The following is a 13,705-nucleotide window of genomic DNA, read 5'->3' as shown; positions in this document are numbered from 1 at the left end:
TTATAAGATCTTGGATCTGTGTGAAAGTTTTCCAGAGTTTAAATGACACCTTTCTGTGTAATGTTTTGCTTGTCCAATAACCATAATCAAAATATATTAATTATTTATGATATAAGAGCTATGACACTGAGAAAATCCTCACTTTCAAGACTCTGGAAACCAAGAATGTTTGGTATTCAGTAATATGATTAATGCCCATAGTCTAATTATTTCCCTACTAATATATGTTTTCAATATCAAAGAATCTACCGAGTCCTTCTCGATCAATCAATTTGTCATTTCATCTTCAAAATGTCAGATTTGGTGGAAAACTTCCAACATATCAAAGTGTGATCTTCAAAAAAATGGAGATCATTTTTATTTACATTAATATATAACAATCTTATCAATTTCCCTTAGTTTGTCTTTGCTTTGGCTTCTAGATTAATAGGAAACTAAACGCAGATTGAGTGGTGAAGCTGAGCTGAACTGACTCTTGCGGACTGATCGTGGGTAAACACCTTTTATGAATACGTGTCAAACACATCCTCACATATGATCAGTCCCTCAGCTCTTTTTTTGCATTTGCCTTAGTGGCAAGCGATGAAGTTAATACAATGACTTTTTGCACATTTTAACACTCAGGAAAAATATATATATATAATATATAAATTATATAAATTATCAATCAATTACTAAAACAGTTCCAAATGATCTTGATAAAAATAATTAAGTGACTACTTGTTTCAACTGTATCTCGATCCATTTTAGATCAGAAACTTTATGAACCAAACAGATCACAGACAGTTGTAGTAGTAACATCACATACCTTCATGCTCGGATGCTGGACACGACACCTGCACAACCAGATCAAATGTTCTCTCTGGGCTCTCCCTGAAAACACAAACAAAAAACACCACTGTTGATTCTTGGGCACATCACAAGCAGCTGTTATCACGCTGACAGCATCACAGGCATGTGTAACAACAGTGTCACTGTTCGATTCCTGCACATTCACAGCATTTCTGCGCTCCTGAGGTGGACCTGTGCCGAGTTGGCCTACTTCAGTGAACATGAGTCGCAGCTCCCCACCAGCAGGTTAGCTGCAGCTGACACCGCTTTGCTCTGCATGTATAAATCATACGTTTTCATGTATGCGCGGAGGACCGGGGGAGACACCGGGGTCACGGCGAGCAGGACCCGGCTGGTGGAGGTGCTGGTGGGGAGCGCGTCGTGTCCACAGGTAACCCCCGGTTGAGAGGCTGTCTGCTCGGCTAGCGGAGCGGCTAATATGCGGTGAGCTAGCAAGAGCAGGGCAACAGACTGGTTGACCCCAATGCCGAGGAGCCAGCTGGCCTCGGCGGTTAAGTCCGCAGCCGGACATGATGCCGGGGATGGCGGTGGAATTACAAACATTCCTCCGCGGCTCGCGTTCAGCTGCCGCCGGTTAGCCCGAGCTACACTTGTAGCCGTTAGCTCGACAGTTGTGCACGAGAGAAGAGACAAACTCTTACTTTATTCTGCTGTCCATGGTTTGGGCTACAACATCGCGACAGCTCCGAGGCTGTCGGCGGCTCCGCTCGGCTCGGCTCGCCTCGGCTCTGCAGGGGCTGTCAAGTCCGTGGATATCCCCCGCGTCCCCCTCCTCGGTCCCGGCCGTCACTTCCCCGCCCGTCGCAGCTGATGCCGCGGACACATGCTCGGAGGTCGGGCTGGTGGTTGCAGTTCGTCCTGTCCTCTCCCAGGTCCGACTCCACGGTGGTAATTATTTCCCACAACAAACACCGCTCCAGGAAGTGCTGTCACAGACCTGCTGACGTCAGCGCGTCACATCGGCGTCTCCCCTGCACGAGGGGTAACAGGTTAGATGCGCACGAGCTGACCTGAGATCATGTGACCCATGACTGAAGTGTGAGTTCAGAAACTAAACTGTGTTTTCATTACAGGTGAAACAACGACAAGGGGAATTTACTCATTTCTTACTTCGGTTAAAGAGAAATAGGGAATTGAACTATTCGCTTTTGAGAAGTGATTTAGTTTGGGGTATATTTGCTTAAAAAAATGACTTAGACAAATAACTAATTGTCATTACTGTTGCCAGTGAACTTCAGACTAATCAGATAAATAATTAATCAACTAAACATTTCATCTTAAAGGGATAGTTCACTGAAACATGATGATTAATGTTTATTAATTATTTATCTGATCACTTCTCACATGCGAATAAAGAAGTGATAAAACATTTTTTTAATTTTGTCTTTTCCACCAATTTCATTTAATACACATAACAATCAATTGATTATTAAAGAACATTATTGTCAGATGAATTGTTGATCTAGATAATTATTGGTTGTAGCCTTACAGTTTTCCTATGATGGAATTATAAACCCTTCCCAGGACACCTCCTTCTGTTCATTACTTGCTAAATAAAGCAACGTGATTGAACACAACAAATGAGCTCAATACAAACTCAAATTAACACAACATCCCACCACATGTGAAGGGTCACAAGATGATAATCAGCGTGGCATAGCCGTATGTTAGTTGTGTGTACTGGACGAGACAAACAGACATGACACGGTTCGTACACAGTTCACAAAGGCCAGTATGGATTCTTGGAGGGCAACAGGGGCCACAAGCAAATTTAGGCTAATCTGCATGGATACAGTTTATCTCATGTGTCACATGTAAAGGAATACATTGTGAAAATGGGCATTTGACTATTAGTTGACATATTGATATAAATGCTCTCATATTTCTTACATCGCCTCAAGTTGCACCATGGGCAAAGCAATCAAATTCAAGGTCAACTTTTCTAACCTATTGGCCTAGAATCTTTGAGCAGCAAATTTTATGTCTGGAGCTTGTTTGGCTTGATCTGAATGTGAGAAGTGAAACAGCAGTGCTTGCCCCTCCTCCTTCATTACCCCCAACGAAGGTCTTTAACCCTCAACACAGAAACTGCTGCGTCGCCAACAAATCCCACTGCGGTGCACTGTGGAAGTCTGGTGAGCGCTGGCACGATTACCTCACTTTCCTCCACGTAATTACAGTGTGTCATGAGCATATGCCACTTACACTAACCATGTTAGACTACTGTTGTCCAAGCGTGAAATAAGTGCTGAAGTTGCAAAGCATAACTCAGTTACACTTATAAATTATGAGAGACTGTGTGTGTCGTGCTGTGTGTATGATGTATAAAGTCATCCCACTGTGTATGGCGACTGGAAACTGCTTCAGGACGCCACTTTAAACACAGAGATCATGAATCAGCTGAGTCACTGGTCTCTTGAAGAGGAAATTCACCCCAAAATAAATATATATATTTTTTTATTTATTCTTTATGTTATTTCATAGCTCAACAGTTCAGGTTTCAGCTCCTTGTTTCACACATACATGTTGTGATTCAAGTCATTCAGTTAAATCTGATTTCGGTGTAATATCGCAAACAAAACATCCTCTGAGCTGAGAGAGTCAGCTGCTAATTCGTCAGTGGACTAATTCCCCACAGTGACACCTAATGCCATTATCAATTAATAACTAGAGGCTCTGATTTCCATCTTAAGGGACATATTTGTTTCTTTGTAAGTGTTGATTTTCCTTCTCCACAATCACTACCGCTATTCCGCGCCATTTGAATTCTGTTTTCGTGAGGACTTTTTCCTTTTAACGTTTGCATTGAGTCTCATGTTTAAGCAATATTTGTCCCATGGTAAATTGAAACCAATAGCTCAGATGTACTGCTCTCCCCTCTCCAGAGAGTCTGTCTGGATCAGAGCCAGATTTCTCCAGGCTGACTGGAAGGTAATTAAGTGGCAGCAGACTGGGGCATACTGTTTCAGGCAGCCCTATGAAATGATAATGGCGGCGCTGCAGCGTTAACATAAAAAAGACAATATGACACATGCAAAGCATTCGCATTCATAAAGCATTGGGTACTGCAAACCAGTGAGGATTCATATTTCAAGACAGTCCCAGATTATATTCACTGATGAGAAACTGATAATAAAAAAAAAGGAAAATTAAGTCTCATTGGTTTTATCAGGCCCAGAAAAGAAAACCCTAAACTTAATGCAGCAGAGTTATTACAAATTATTGCATTGTATACTGGAGTCTATGGCAATATCGTTAATAAAACCTCTGTTTTATCAATATTTATCAGTATGAGCAGCTGGATTGAAAATACATCAGATGCAGAAAGCTTAAAAATGTACTATTAATAAAAAATAAGACTTATTTGAATAATCCATGTAGGCTTCTTCCTTTGCTGCAGTGTCTTTTCTATATATTCAATATAATATATCACCACTGTTGTGCAAATTTTAACTAAACTAAACTAAAAGCATTACGTACATCTACCACATTTCTATGTCCTCTATGCTTCCCATAGTAGGTCTGCATATTTTTTTTACAAGTGATGTGTAATTTGTCTGATGGTAAATTGACCTCACAATGTCAGTCAAAAGACACTTGTCAGGTTTCATTACCCAGAGTTCTGGAGTAGACACATCATCGGAGGTGGCTTACAGCGGTGGATAACCTTGGAGGGACTCATTAATGTCCACTCATCAACCTTGCAGTGCTTACTCCAAGTCCCCACATTACTTATATTATAAGAAGTCTTTGTTTGCACTCCATGGCAGTCAAGGAGACATAAGTTGTACAGTAGGGATAGTGGAGGTTTAGCTGCTTCACCACCTTGCACCTATAATGTAGTCCACAAAATGTTATATTATTCTACACAACACTCTCTTTTGGTAGATAGTAATTTCAATTAAACCATATCTTCACCTATACTTTATGCATTATGTTTTCTTAGATAGATGATAGACAGATATCTTGCTCTGTGTAACGTCAGTGAGTGAGTGTGATTTCCTGTGAGATGTAACTGACTGATAGTCGCATATTCACTTCCAAGAATCAAGTCCTGTAACTTTCAATCAGTTTAAAAGAATAAAGTCAATAAAACACATCGTTTATCATCAATCACCAGTGAGGAGCTTTTAGAATATTGAGAAATCTCAACAGACTTTGGTGAATTTATATATATACAAACATAAGTGTAAGTTCAATTTAAAACATTTAATTCTTTTGTCTTTTTTGTGTGTGTCTCGTCTCTTTTCCACATGTTTTGTATATGTAATACCAGAGGAAGACGTATGTGTGAATTAGGGCTGTGTTGTCAGTCAAAGAAGGGGTCGGGCCAAATGCACATAACATAGAAAAAGAAAACAAATGTTTGTGTGTGTGTGTGTTACAGCGGCAGCACTTGTGGTTGAGGAAGTTGCTCAGTGATCTATCTACGATAAATCAGTTTTCTTAAAGGTCCAGTGTAAGATTTAGGTGAAAGGAAACTATTGGCAGAAATTGAAAATCAAATAATCCTAGTGATGTTTTCACGAATGTGTTATCTACATTGCACAAATTGTGGTTTTCTTTTCCCTTAGAATGGGTCTTTTATATTTAAATACTTTATATTTACATCTGGAGCAGGTCCTCTCTACGGAGGCCGCCATGTTTTTTACAGTCGTCCAAACTGGACAAACTAAACACCCTTTGAGTTTTTAGGATAACTGAAGGTTTCCACTGGTTCTCTTTCATGTTTGGAAGGGGGGGTGCGGTGAGGGGTATTCAGCTGCAACATGAAACTTCACCACTAAATTCTACACACTGAACCTTTAAGTTTTTTCAGTAAAATGTAGACATCTTCCCTTCAGCAGTGTTTCAGTAGCTGCTGGTTGTGGCCAGCAGGGGCGCTGTGTGGACCTGTGGATGAGACGGTCACATGTCACCAATGTGACGAGGAAGTAGAAACTGGAGGCATGGAGGTAAACATGGAGGTAAACATGCTACACACACATAACACGTTATTGAATAAAGAGCTGGTTTGTGTTTCCCTGCGACACGTGACCCTGCGTGAGGAGTTTCTCCGTGTTTCTCTCCAGTGACCACCTCCAGCTCCAGGAGCATGTTTCCCCAGAACTACCCGAGTAAAGCCTTCGTCTGCGGACTGATCCTCCTCCGCTTCAATAAACGACTCGTAACGATGTCTATGCCGAACCTCTCCGAGGAAAGCTCGGGGCCACCGAGGAGAAGCGGCTGCGTGTCCCGGGTCGATGCCGACGGGAGGCGGTCAGAGCCGGGGACAGGCAGCAGCAGCAGCAGGGCGGGGGGAGAGGAGAACCAGGGGAGGTTCTCCCAGGAAGAGATGGACATCCACAGGACCCATAGAGAGGCGTGTGAGGTGAGAAGCATCAGCTCCACCTTCATCTGGGGCTCAGTCATCTACTCGATTATCTGTGATGAATGAGAGACACGTGGTTGGAGCTTTTCTACTGTTTATTGTGTAATAAACCTGCAGTGCACAAGGTATTCAGATATGTTCCTTTACACTAGAAATACAACTAAAGTCTATCATTCACAATATGACCCAGGTAAAAGTACAACACTATGAGCCTTGTGTATTAACAGCAAAGTGCCTTCATACATAGAAAGTAAAACTACTCGTGTCAGAGTGCTATTTATTATTATACTCTATACTTTTATTTTTCTTTCCAGCCAATATAATATCTGTTAGTTTTAAAGGCAGAATTTTGCCCCTGAGTGAAGGACACATTTTACAAATCAGAGATATTTTGTGTTTATACCTCCTCACTGTGTATCACCTTTTTCATATTGCTTTTAATGATTTTACTTTTATTAAAAATTTTTTTGATATCAGTTTATTGCCCAGTCCTGATTCTAAACCTGGAAAATTAATAATAGTCTATTGACACACAAGCAGCATTTTTATGTTAAGTCTATGTTGAGCGTCTTTGTGTTGTTTATAGTTTACTTATTGGTTATGAGCTATAATATGCATATTTTAAGAGACTTTTTGGGAGATGATCCATCTTTATATACAGTCTATGATGAAAATATCCAAAAATACCCAAGCTCGCAATGTTAAAAAAAAAGTGATAATAACATTTCTGGATCTGTCCATTTGTCCAGATCTTCCCCAAAATGTACCGGGTTCTGTCTTTCCCCAAGTTCCATCCAAGTTTCATGGAAATCTGTTCAGACGTTTTTTGAGTAATTTTGCTGACAGACGAAATAGTGGTGAAAACATATTCTCCTTGTTTGAGGTAAAAATGATACTGATGAATTTAGTCATTGGTGAATAATATTATGGCAAAACTGCTGAGCTGCAATGAAACAAACACAACTAACTACACAAGCTGAAACTGTTCTTCAAAATGTGTTGTAAGGGTAAATGATTTTTTAGCTAAAACCAATATTCAGTATTTTCCCCAAAAATATTGACCAATTGTTTTTTTGAGGATCATCGTACAAAGCAGGATAATTGTGTAAGACATGCCTCCTTTAAGTGCCTTTTAAAAACACCATATTTAACATGTAATAGCATGAGACCTGCTGTCAGTTGCACAAGAAGCCTGATATCATGAGATGCAAATGGTTTTGGACCAATACCAACATTGTTTATATAATCTGATACTGTACCAGCCGTAATGATATGCTCGCTGTGGTGCTTCTCTAGAGCCCATCTGTCTCCAGGGCAGCGATCCCCCATGGGTCCCCGGCAAAATGAGAGGTTGTCATTTCAATTACAACTCGTGGGTATAGTGCTGCAGAATAGACTTCTTTGTTTTGGTATCAGATTTCACTCGTCTTCTCTCCCCAGCTGTAATATTTATTATTTTCTGAACCATTTAACAAAGAGATCGTGGCTGGATTCACCGCATGTGATGTAAAACCCTTTCAAACAGTAGCCTGGAGATATTTCAAGACGATTCCAGTCCCAGCAGTTTTGTTACTGTTTTCTTTAGAAGCATACCATCTCACATGTTTTATACCCAGCACATGTCATAAAAGCAATGATCATTGTTTTCATCAGATCCATCATATTCACCAAATCCTCCCGGCTCTTTATCAGGGCCAGTGAGCTCTGCGCTGATGGCCGCAGTGTACGGGTGTCGTCTTTACGCCTTTGGGCTTATTTGCTGTAAATACTGTGCTTCTGACTGTGGGTGAAGCTGAAGCAAGTTGGCTACGACCTGAGGAGAGTGGTAGAGCCGGGGTGGGAAAAGCACAATACAGAGGGGGCCATAGCCGTGCCAGCTTCACTATGTGGCCCTGCAATGCCATGTGAAATGACAGGCTGTGTCACCAAAATGCCTGGGGCCTTTTTCCCTTTGTAGCCTGTCAAAGCTCACCAACTAGTGGGCTCTCAGTTTGAAACAGACTGAGAGCTGACATTTTCTAACTTCCTAAGGGATGGCAGAGGAGTTCAGTGTTTTCCACTCGCAGAAGGTGTTTGTGTGGCTGTGCGAGACAAACGCTCGGTCCAAATACAACAAATAAAAGAGCCCATTGTGTCTGGAATACGTTTCGTTACGGCGTCCTGCAAATCTGCGGTGAATGAAAACAAACCTCATCTTGTGCACTGTGAAATGCACACAAAAGGACCGCACTAACTAATTAGTAACATCATAAGAATTAGACTGTCTTACATCTGTTTCTGTGCATAGAGGTCATCCATTGTCTTCGAGTCGACCCAAAGCAATCTGTCTCCATGCGCTTGAGCATGCCTTTGTGTATATGTAATGTATAGGGTTAAGTATGCAGGGGTCACACTTCCCCATATGTGTTTGTATGTCATACTAATCATATAATAATATCTTCATTATATTCAGGCAAAGAAGCAGCTGTATGTCGACCCTTCCAGTGGGTACAAGGTGTTCACGGAGTATGCCCACCTTCAGAGAGGAAAATGCTGTGGCAGCGCGTGCAGACATGTGAGCTCTTTGTGTTCTGAGCAAATTGCATCTTCCTCCTCAGCCCTGTTTTTCTCTGCGCTCTATTGTGTTCATCAGTTGTATAGTTGTGTTCTGCCCGTTCCATCCTGTTCGGTCCTTTTCTGTCCTGGGGTCTGTTTCCATACTATCATTTATCTTCAGTGTTAAACTCCTGATTCCGTCGTGTTAAAACAAGTAGTATGTGTACAGCAGTTCAGGGCATCCTTAGTTCAGCTGTCTATGGTGCTGACGAGGATGATGAAATTATTTATTTAACTTGAACATTTTCACTGTTAGGTTTTTGTTTAAAAAAAACAACACAAACACTTAAATAATAAAATAAAAAATCTTTTAACTTCCCTAATCTTTTAACTTCCCTAACTTTATTATGTCCAAGTACCCTCAGGTTCATTTAATACTCCGAGCTTCCACCTTGCTGCATCTATATGACACATGTTGATCAGTGGAAGTTAGTGTAAGAAAGTGAACGTATAGTTTAGCTCCAGATCTTAGTGTTGATTCTTGAATGTGAGCAGTGTCATCACTTCATGTAGGTCTTGTGAATTTCTGGTAAATTAACCTTCCTGTATTGGAGGCTGTGGGTTTATTAAAGCAGCACAACTAGAAAAGACAAAAATCAGCAATAAAGTCCGAACATCGCAACAGAGGCAGGAGATGACTACAACATAAATGATCAACATCTATTTAATAACTCCAGCAATGTCTCTCTGTTGCCTCATATCTCGAGAACTGTTCATCTCAACGGCTTCACACTCCACATGTGTTTCGTGTAAAGAGGTGACGAGTGGTGGCTGAATAAACAGGTGAGCAGCTCTTTGTGCAGCAGTTGTGGTGCAGACTCAGGGTTCTGTGGACTGAGTCCTGCAGCCGGTCTTTACCTGCCACGGCGGTTCGATTACAGCAGGTCACTCTTACAGTTTCAGAAAGAAAGCTGCAACCAGCATCACCACAGGCCGAGCAAACAGCCCATTCCAAACAGGCAGGTCTAGAACATATACACTTCACGAGTGGTGGAAATGAAAGACACAGTTCACAGTTGATTCTGTTGGTGTTTGGACTTTGTAAGATGCTTCTGACCTTTCACAAGTTACCAGGAATTGTTTTCAGTTTTCACACCTTTTGTTTAAACACAGGGGGGGTGCAGGATGGTTTTCATGATCACACTCTTGTTTTCATATCCCGGGGCGACATGTTCTGGTCTGTCGAGTCCACGTCTAGTCCCATCCCGTCTCGTCTCATATTCTGTCCTGCCTTGCACCATCCAATCTCCCCCAGTCTCAGTGTGGTTCAGTCCTGATTCGGTTCCTCCTCATCCTGTTCCCCTCTGTTTCTCACTTTGCTCTTCTCTTATATGTTCTCTGCACATGTTACTATCTTGTTCACTAAATATCTGTTCCACACGTCGCCATTTAACACCATTATCTTTTTTTATTCTCCTCTAGTGTCCGTATGACCAAGTCAACGTGAAGGACCCTGCAATGAAGAAACAGTTTAATTCTTTATTTTATGTATAGGCCTAACACACTGGTGCCAAAAGTAAAATGTAAGAGCCTGTTTAGAATGGAGCGCATGTTGCTTGTCTTCTGCCTGTCGTTATTTTGACTACTTGAGTCATTTTTTATCAGTGTACTAAATGATGAAATATGGGTAGTGTCTGTGCAATACTTACCTCCTATGAATCACAACTATTCTTAGGATTATTTTCATTCTCACAAGATGAGGATGGAGGAGGGAAAATTCTTTCCATAGAACCTCATGTAAAATAGCCTTTTATCACGTCTCTGTTTTGTTATTCTTTTTAACGGTGCTACTCGGATGTCCAGCGTTGTGCCACGAGATTAATTTTTTTGTTTCTACTTAAGAGTCTTGAATATTCTGTGGTGTTCTCTCTCGTCTGATACATTTACCAGGGTTGTGGGAGTATGGAGATGAAAACTGAAAGAGCATTTTAGATCTTCGCCCTCAAGATAAAGGGCATATAAGCAAAAGTATCTGTAGATAGTCAGACGGAGTCTTGTGCTCTTTTGCTTTGCATCTCTTGTTATTTTTCCTCCCAAATGTACAACCACATGAATATTTGCATCATTCTCACTCCACAAGTGCTCGACTGAACTGTCTACCTTTGACTGAAATACTGTGTTGTTAAAAATAGGCAGGGGCCAAGGGTCAGCCCTCACACTTGGCTGCGCTGCTTTTACACCACTTGATGGAATCAGGCTGTTAACAAACATGCCATGGACATCAACAGCAGCCCTCCCCACCGGACTCGCAGCTCAGCCTCCTGGCAACACTTGGCTACAGCGCAGCTCCCCGCAGCTGCTCTCCTGAGCTGCAGCCTAATGAACTCCTGGGCCCTGTTATCCCAGCACTGTGCTAGATCAGCTCATGTTCAGGAGCATGCTTAGACGCACACATGCATAGGAAGGCTTACTCCATCAGAATACCCTGTGGCTCCTAATAGGCCAATATAGAATAAAGGTTGCACTAAGCACCGCACTTTGTAGCCCACAGTAATGGTACAAGGTGGGGTCAAGCACTCATTCTGTGCTACCTGTGCGTGCAAGAGATGTTGAGGGGAGATGTGCCACTTGATTTGTGAGTGCATGTGGGAAGGCAGCGCGATGCCTTCAGGCGCTGGCTCTTAACCTGCCACACACACTCGCCCGTCTCCGCCTGATTGGGCAAACCGCGTCGGGATGAGAGGATGTGTCTGCCGCGGAATTCTGTTGCAGCCGCCTACTGGCGCGACCACAATTTTCCTCGGCAGGTGGGTCCCAAAGGCAAGTGCTTAGTGATCGGAGCAAAGCCCTGTGAGCGGCTACAAGGAGATTCATGATCCCAACAGTGCTGGGGAGGACAGGTTCTTGGGGACGCGTCGTCAGGCGGGATGAGAGGCGAATTTATTTGGTGTTATTCTAAACCGAGGCAGCGGAGCGTGCGGCAGCAACATTTCTACAGCGGGATGGTGAAGGTGTCACACTCATCAAGTACCTGGGCCTGCTTGCCTGCCGCGGCTCTGCGGGTTTTGCCTAGGGACTTGTCTGTCACATTAAAGTAGATGCATTGCCATTCAGGGCCTCGGCGGTCCCGCAGCCTGACCATGAAATAGGCCAACTTTCATGTCTGCCTCATCCCTCCACGTCTCCCCAATCCAGTGATGGCACAATTTGAAATGTTTTTTTTTTTCATGTTGTAGCCGAGCAGTTGGTGACTTAGACACAAACAGCACAGTGATGACTTCGACAGATTTATGGTGAAATTTACTTGAAACATCTATGACCTGACTGGTTAAACATGATAAATAAAACATTTTGTTTTTTTTAATCAAGCATTTTCTTGAATTGTGTTTCTTTAAATGGGTTGATTCATTATTGGCAAGAAAGCATTTAACTTGAACCCCTGTTTTATTTATTTATAACACCTAATTATTGCTAATTTTGTTTTTAGTTGACAAGTTTATCAAATTTATTTTAAAAAGATGTATTCTACCTAGTTCATCAATTCATTCATTTGTTGATTTTGTCTGTTTTATGCAGTACCAGTAGAATTATATGAAATAAGAAAAAATTAAGTTTTACTTATCAGTGTAAGCAAATATACACACACATGCAGTAACACACAGCCAGTGCACAGCCAGTGGTATTCCCACAGCGCAGATGTGCCTCCCAAGTTACAACCGCCAACCAGACGTGAGGTGTTTATTTCAGGCATTTTGGACTGAACATCTCTGACCTTCAGCTCGAGCATATGCTGCGCTGGAGCAGAGTGGCAGCTATAGACCGTGTGCCTTTCCACAGGACGGTGGCACTAGCCGCAGAGAAAGAGAGAGCTGTCCAGTTTGGAACTGTGACCAGACAGGCTCTAGTCACAACCAGTTAACAGGCCGAGCAGCCCCCTCACCCTCCCCCTCCTCCTCCCTCACCAACCCCCCTTCCATCTCAAACAGGCACAGAAGCCCCGCGGCCAATGGCCCCAACCACAGTCAGTTACAGTGTCTCCATCACTGTTGGCCAGACCAGCCAGGAACTGACACAGTGTTGGTGGAGGGAAGAAAAAAAACAACTTGAGTGTCAGCCGTATGATGGCTGAAAGGAACATCAGTCTCAGCAATTGGCCGGGCACTGCTTTGTATGATTGTGTGTGTGCATGCATGTGGTGCTGCGTGCACGTGCGTGTTGATATTCAAGCAGAATTTGAGCAGCACCAACATCAACGTCTGGTCGCTCTACACAGACAATGTCAGCTCGCCTCGGGGCAGCAGCCCCCACAGTGGTCATATGGACAACCAGATCCCTGTGGTTGAATTAGTGATAAAAAAAACAAAAACACACACACATGGCCACTGAGTGACAGTCAGCGCGTCAGATGCCTTTGGACAGACAGGGCTGCAAATAGCACAGAGGAGCGGCTTCTCCCTCTGACCGCAACTGGTGGTCAGGCTCATGCCAGGCCAAGTCGTGGCTGCCAGATGAGCCCAGATGAAAGAAGCGTCGGGGGCAGTCACGGGGAACCTAGAAGTGCCTGCAGAGAACTTTGGCCTGTTTACTTCCGTCCAGGTCCCTCGCTGATGTAATCCTATCTGTGATTTCTTGTCCACGTTTAGAAGACAAGTGATGCCATTGTTTTGTTTTTTTTACCATCTAAAGTCCAACCTATTTATCATGATGTTCCCCTCTGACTCTGTCTTGCAGTCGAAAGCAGGAGCCCGTTTGACAAGATAACAACAAGCATCACATAAACCGGTGTGTCTCCTCCCAAAAAGCTGCTTTTACCCCATAAGGTTATACAGCGATAAAGAACATCCATCTATTATGTTTCCATGTCCTTTCTAGTGTGGCCAGATATGGACTAATACGTGCACCATTCCTCAGGAGGATACTCTGTCCCCAGAGGAGATGAGAGGGTGT

The 13,705-nt window shown here is 42.8% G+C and overlaps 2 protein-coding genes across 6 annotated transcripts in view; one reads left to right on the top strand and one right to left on the bottom strand.

Annotated features, from left to right (window-relative positions):
• The window catches only part of dennd1b (DENN/MADD domain containing 1B), a 103,536-nt gene extending 101,664 nt beyond the window's left edge, over positions 1 to 1,872 (bottom strand). For 2 of the 4 annotated variants that reach the window (XM_035177454.2, XM_035177456.2), the window contains exons 1-2: positions 1,494 to 1,855; positions 809 to 873 (exon numbers count right to left, since the gene is read on the bottom strand). In XM_035177454.2, the coding sequence (XP_035033345.1) occupies positions 809 to 873; positions 1,494 to 1,510 (82 nt within the window). In that variant the 5' untranslated portion in view covers positions 1,511 to 1,855. Of the gene's footprint in view, positions 1 to 808; positions 874 to 1,493 lie in introns of all 4 variants that reach the window. The other 2 variants (XM_047342782.1, XM_035177457.2) reach the window with 2 other exon arrangements.
• A 3,777-nt stretch (positions 1,873 to 5,649) lies between these two features.
• On the top strand, positions 5,650 to 12,129 carry c14h1orf53 (chromosome 14 C1orf53 homolog). 2 transcript variants are annotated; one of them, XM_035177458.2, is made up of 4 exons: positions 5,650 to 5,819; positions 5,925 to 6,223; positions 8,676 to 8,777; positions 10,241 to 12,129. In XM_035177458.2, exons 2-4 carry the CDS (start codon positions 5,948 to 5,950, stop codon positions 10,310 to 10,312), a joined length of 450 nt encoding a protein of 149 aa, XP_035033349.1. In that variant the 5' UTR covers positions 5,650 to 5,819; positions 5,925 to 5,947; the 3' UTR covers positions 10,313 to 12,129. The 2 variants fall into 2 exon arrangements, with proteins under 2 accessions (XP_035033349.1, XP_035033351.1); XM_035177460.2 differs by lacking the exon at positions 5,650 to 5,819 and having other exon boundaries at positions 5,826 to 6,223.
• The last annotated feature ends 1,576 nt before the right edge of the window (positions 12,130 to 13,705 follow it).

The sequence above is a fragment of the Hippoglossus stenolepis genome, chromosome 14 (assembly GCF_022539355.2).
Source record: "Hippoglossus stenolepis isolate QCI-W04-F060 chromosome 14, HSTE1.2, whole genome shotgun sequence".
In the NCBI taxonomy this organism is placed as follows: Eukaryota; Metazoa; Chordata; class Actinopteri; order Pleuronectiformes; family Pleuronectidae; genus Hippoglossus; species Hippoglossus stenolepis.
Note: the sequence above shows the minus strand (reverse complement) of the source record. Positions and strands in the feature narration are given on the sequence as shown.

Bases quoted from the DNA above. Each gene is read 5' to 3' on its own strand.
- c14h1orf53 (XM_035177458.2), top strand. From the start codon at position 5,948: ATGTTTCCCCAGAACTACCCGAGTAAAGCCTTCGTCTGCGGACTGATC. The intron at 6,224-8,675 runs GTGAGAAGCATC...CATTATATTCAG, and splicing joins CCCATAGAGAGGCGTGTGAG to GCAAAGAAGCAGCTGTATGT. The intron at 8,778-10,240 runs GTGAGCTCTTTG...ATTCTCCTCTAG, and splicing joins GTGGCAGCGCGTGCAGACAT to TGTCCGTATGACCAAGTCAA.